General features: G+C 42.3%; 1 protein-coding gene across 1 annotated transcript; it reads right to left on the bottom strand.

The window, feature by feature from the left end:
- Nucleotides 1-1,847: 1,847 nt before the first annotated feature.
- On the bottom strand, nucleotides 1,848-4,981 carry LOC105558114 (ras-related protein Rab-1A). The gene is made up of 4 exons (XM_012005636.1): nucleotides 4,708-4,981; nucleotides 3,420-3,816; nucleotides 3,092-3,323; nucleotides 1,848-3,013 (listed from the first exon to the last, which is right to left on the bottom strand). The coding sequence occupies exons 1-3, from the start codon at nucleotides 4,728-4,730 to the stop codon at nucleotides 3,123-3,125; spliced, it is 621 nt and encodes a 206-aa protein (XP_011861026.1). The 5' UTR covers nucleotides 4,731-4,981; the 3' UTR covers nucleotides 1,848-3,013; nucleotides 3,092-3,122.
- Nucleotides 4,982-5,500: the final 519 nt, after the last annotated feature.

The following is a 5,500-nucleotide window of genomic DNA, read 5'->3' on the forward strand; positions in this document are numbered from 1 at the left end:
TTCCGTGAGCAGCAAATATGCTGTAGTGAATTTGGATCACGTGACTAATTTGCTGCTGCTGCATGCTGCGTATGAAAAGGCACCTTTAGGGTACTATTACATTTGTCGTACGACAAAGGCTGGTATTACATTTGTCGTACGACAAAGTTTTTAAGCGTATTGATTGGCTGAAGGATAGTAAAATTCTCGAGTATCTAGAAACTTTCTATTCAGCGGCCAATCGACACGCTTGAAAAATTTGTCGTACGACAAATGTAATAGTACCCTAAGAATCTCTGGACCGAGCATACGGCGAGGGGGCTGTTAAATTCGCGGTAAGGGGAGGATAGTACTGTCTCTTTCTACAAGAGGTCACCGTCGGGTATTTCCGCCGTATATCCGATGATTCCCGAAAGACTAGACAAGTCTATATATAGAAAGAGACAGTACTATCCTCCCCTTACCGCGAATTTAACAGCCCCCTCGCCGTATGCTCGGTCCAGAGATTCTTAGGCCCGGTTTCACCAACGCGAGTTAATCTAATCGGTCGGTTAACTTAACAGGGTGCCAACATAAAACTTCTTTATTAACCAAGAAAATAGGTTAATAAAGAAGTTTTATGTTGGCACCCTGTTAAGTTAACGGACCGATTAGAGGCTTGTTTTCTGTTCCTACACTAGTGAACTAGTACCATAAATTGGAGTAAAGCCCAATGTCCACGATGCTAGAACTTGGACCAAGTTCTAGCATTGTGGAATTGGGCTTAAGACAAGCATATTTTTTCTCATTCTAGCTTACTGCACTAGTTTACCAGTGCAGGAACAGAAAACAAACCCTAGATTAACTCGCGTTGGTGAAACCGGGCCTTAGGTCCATGGTGCTACCCCCATGGACCTAAGAATCTCTGGACCGAGCACGAAGTAGGAGGACGGGCAAGGGGGCGGTTAAATTTGCGGTAAGGGGGACGAGAGTGCTCTCCTTTTCTGTCCTCTTGGTATCTCATTCTACAAGAGGTCACATTCGGCTTGATGACGAATGTAATCGAAGATAGTCGAAGTTTGTGTATAGTCTATACATAATAATTTCTCGACGGGAACATGGACGTAAGAATCTCTGGACTTCAGAAGTTAGCGAGTATAGACTTGTCTAGTCTTTCGGGAATCATCGGATATACGGCGGAAATACCCGACGGTGACCTCTTGTAGAAAGAGACAGTACTATCCTCCCCTTACCGCGAATTTAACAGCCACCTCGCTGTATGCTCGGTCCAGAGATTCTTAGGTCCATGGCTACCCCATATACAACATCCGTCTAATTGGCCACGCCAAAATAATGGCGGATGCGCAAAAAGAATCTGCACAAAACAAAACAAACAACAGAGTGGGCATACTAGTTATACTGTGCTTTTATTGGCCGGACGGAATTTCTAGCCATCTAATAGATTAACTTAAGAACACCTCACAATGGCCGCGTTCAGCAGACACAACTGTTGAGTGAGCGCTCAGTATGATTGGTTAACACTTTTAGATCCTTAATATGATTGGCTGGATCTAAAAGTATTAACCAATCATACTGAGCGCTCACTCAACAGTTGTGTCTGCTGAACGCGGCCAATGAGGTGAACACGTGAAAGGATATTACACGTCTACATGGGTGCGTTCTTTTAGGCATCGGATTTGGCAACCGCTGCGCATCGGATTTGCCGGCTGATGGAAATCTGCGGTGCAGTCGACTGCGCAGTCGGGCTAAAAGAATGAATTACTGCAAAAACTGATGTATCCGATGCCTAAAAGAACGCACGGCATATGACAGAGACGTGCGTGATACGACCTGCTACGATCGCGGAATTCAAAAAATGCGATTTCCACTTGGATAGATAGCAGTTTATTTTCACTCTTACCTCATATAATTACAGTCACTATATCTGTAATTTTTCGAATGCCATTATATCGTATACCCGTCACAAATAGCCCTCATGATACAAAGCTATGATTTGGATTACATGTAACTGTAATATTTTTAACTCGTATAAAATATTCCCGCTTTTCCGCACGATCGGAGCTAGTTCGTGGACTTGCGATGCTTACTTTCAGATCGTATTCAAATTATTAAAAAAAAAAAGTAACGTGCCGAGGATTGATGACAAAATTCGGGAAAGGTACAAACCAAGATTTCGCACTCTGTCGTTTGGTTTGATACATGCAAGTAGCATTTCTTAAATAAATTGTACACATATTTGTATGTATATATATATATATATATATACATACACACTCACTCACACACACACACACATATACACACCCACACACAAATAGATGTGCACGATAAGAGTACGCCACGTATGCGCTCCGAGTTAGCATTGAAATATTTATTGTTATTAAATTACACTATATATATTTATATAACGAGCAGTGAGAAAGAAAGGAAAGGGTGGCGCGTGGCTTGTGGAATCTCACTAGAAAAAAAAGACCTGACCCTCTGCGCGTCTAGAAGAAAATATAGAACGGAAAACATGAGAAAACGTTCTGGATTATTGTATAGAGGAATAGAAATGGCTGTGGAGCCAAACACATATTCTATTGTACATATTACAATTAGGCTAAAAAAGAAAATTAAAGTGCTTATCGCAATAACCGCCGTACGCAATATTGGTTAAATTGGCTTCTCGAGACCAGAGTTGCCCTCCCCCCCCCCCCCATTACACGCATACCTACACTCACTCGATATTATCAATACTAATTCGACAAATTTATCTAAAGTCGAACTTTATACTAGAAAATAGCGTCAATTAACCACGTCTTTTCTTCTTTGGAAAGAAGGATAGCTACAAAAACGAAATTTTGGGGCAGGCGGAGATAACGAGCTTCGTACAACTCCGAGGAAGAGTTGGTGGTCCATGAGTGTTAGATTCTGTTTTTTTTCCTCTTCTTTTTTTCCTCGTTGGGGTAAACTAAACTTCCATGTACGTTCTTATACTTGCGGTAATAAGTTTAATTTTGCAGTACCCGGACCGCAACCACGTTAGATGTTTCTGCAAGAAGATAATCAATGTCTCACATTCGAGCTCCGACCTATTAGGTTAACACCACAAATCTTTCGTTTTGCATACTTTGGTTAAACAAGACACGAGATTATAGCTCTCAGCAGCATCCGGATTTAGAAGATTCAATTGGACGCCCATGTTCTATCTTCACCTTGTTGGCTGGATCGCTCGCTCCGCTCGACGGCGGGCCCACTCTAAGTTTTATTTCAGCAGCCATTGTCATAAAAGCTTGCTCTACGTTCATCGCATTTTTCGCGGACGTTTCCAAGAATGGTATACCAAGCTGATCAGCATACTCCTGTTTACAACCAAGTACAGCTATACAATGAGGATTGTGATAGATTGAAATAAATTGCGCAATATCGCGAGAAAGAGCGCGCGCAAAACCGTTTACCTTGGCCGTTGTATAATCCACTACTTTCTTAGTGTGTAGATCACATTTATTGCCGACTAACAGCTTATTGACGTTATCACAGGCGTAACGATCGATCTCCTCCAACCACTGTTTTACATTATTAAAAGTCTCTTGGTCCGTGCAGTCGTAAACAACAATGATACCGTGCGCACCTCGATAATAAGAACTCGTGATTGTTCTGAACCGTTCCTGACCCGCCGTATCCCAGATTTGTAACTTTATCGTCTTCCCATCCAGATCGATGGTTCGAATCTTAAAGTCGACGCCAATGGTACTGATGTAACTTTCTGTATATGTGTCGTCGGCAAAGCGCAACAAGAGACAGGATTTTCCAACGCCAGAGTCTCCAATTAAAAGCAGTTTAAACAGATAATCGCTGAAACAAAAACAAATGTTCTATCATATGGTATCTCGAATTGGCAAACATACGGAAAAGAAAGACGGCTCAACGTCTCTATTTCGCTTTATAATTACAGGTGGTACAGACATAGTATAACTAGTAGATCCACTCTCTGTTGAACCCTTTGATCTTTGCGGTCACAACCATAGGTTTGTTTTCTGTTCCTGCACTGGTGAACTAGTGCAGGTAGAATGAGAAAATATATGCTTGTCTTACTCTAATTTATTGCACTAGTTCACAGTGTAGGAACAGAAAACAAGCCTCATGTGGTATTCCGCCATTTATTCGGACAGGATCCAGCGATGTGTGTATACCTACTCGTCAAAGCCACACTACCACACATACAACTATTCTCTCATTGGTCTGCCCAGAACAATGTCAGATGCGCAAAAGGGATCGACACAAAACGAAACTAATAACTGAGTGGACCTGCTAGTTGTACTATGGTACAGGTGTATTCGAATCGGAGAAACCTTTTGTAAATGCTGTTAAAATTCTAGAAACAGCATCTGGGATTTGTTAACCATCTCACTCACGTCTGCTCGCGGCTATTACGAGAAAAGAGCCAAGGTCGCACTAATGCAGAGTGAAAATGTAACGAGGAAAACGTAATAAAGTACTGACAATGCGAGACTGTGATAAGAGTAGAAGGGGAACGCGGACGAGATGGAAGGGTAAATCTGTCAGAACATGAGAATCAAATATTTTTCTTTTATTCCCTCGCTTGGGAAACGAGAATCTCGCGGATGCGTAAACCGAGGACGTTTTCTCATCACGGATACGTCCATGTATCGTCACTTGATAAGCCGTAATACGTGGTGGCAGATTCGTTACACTTACGCTCTACGCAGAAGGAAGTTTACTTACTACTCGGGATTCATCGTGGACATGCTACGCCGAGAATGCGCTAGTTGATGGATGTCTGTGATCCGCGCTTGTGCAAGTTACACCAGAAAAACAGCCCTTCGTCCTCGACACGCGGCTACGGGAAACGCGAGTAAATCGGAATCTCGCTACGTTCCGTAATATGACGAAGAGTTGTAACAATGGCGGTCACAGCAACTCCTCCCAAGATCCAATGAGACCTCCACCATTGACGTAATGCCAGAATAGCAGTGAGTGTCGTTTCCATAGACATAGAATTGTATAGATTACGTTTGAAGATTAGGGTCGGTATTCATAGGCCGCGTTCAGCGGAAAAAATTGCTCGGTAAGTGCCTCGCGCTGATTGGGTTAAGGCCTTCACACATAAAATTCCGTAAGTCCCAGTCTACAATAGAGATTTAAGCCCTAAGCCTTAAGAAATTGACTAATCACAGTCGCGCATTCTTCTCATACTTGACCGTGATTGGCCAATTTCTTAAAGCTTAGGGCTTAAATCATCTATTGTAGACTGGGACTGAGTCCCAGTCTACAATAGATGATTTAAGCCCTAAGCCTTAAGAAATTGACTAATGACAGTCGCGCATTCTATTCATACTTGACCGTGATTGGCCAATTTCTTAAGTCCCAGTCTACAATAGAGATTTAAGCCCTAAGCTTTAAGAAATTGGCCAATCACGGTCAAGTATGAGTAGAATGCGCGACTGTGATTAGTCAATTTCTTAAGTCCCAGTCTACAATAGATGATTTAAGCCCTAAGCTTTAAGAAATTGGCCAA

Source organism: Vollenhovia emeryi, unplaced genomic scaffold (genome assembly GCF_000949405.1).
Source record: "Vollenhovia emeryi isolate VEMERY1.0 unplaced genomic scaffold, V.emery_V1.0 DF939380.1, whole genome shotgun sequence".
In the NCBI taxonomy this organism is placed as follows: Eukaryota; Metazoa; Arthropoda; class Insecta; order Hymenoptera; family Formicidae; genus Vollenhovia; species Vollenhovia emeryi.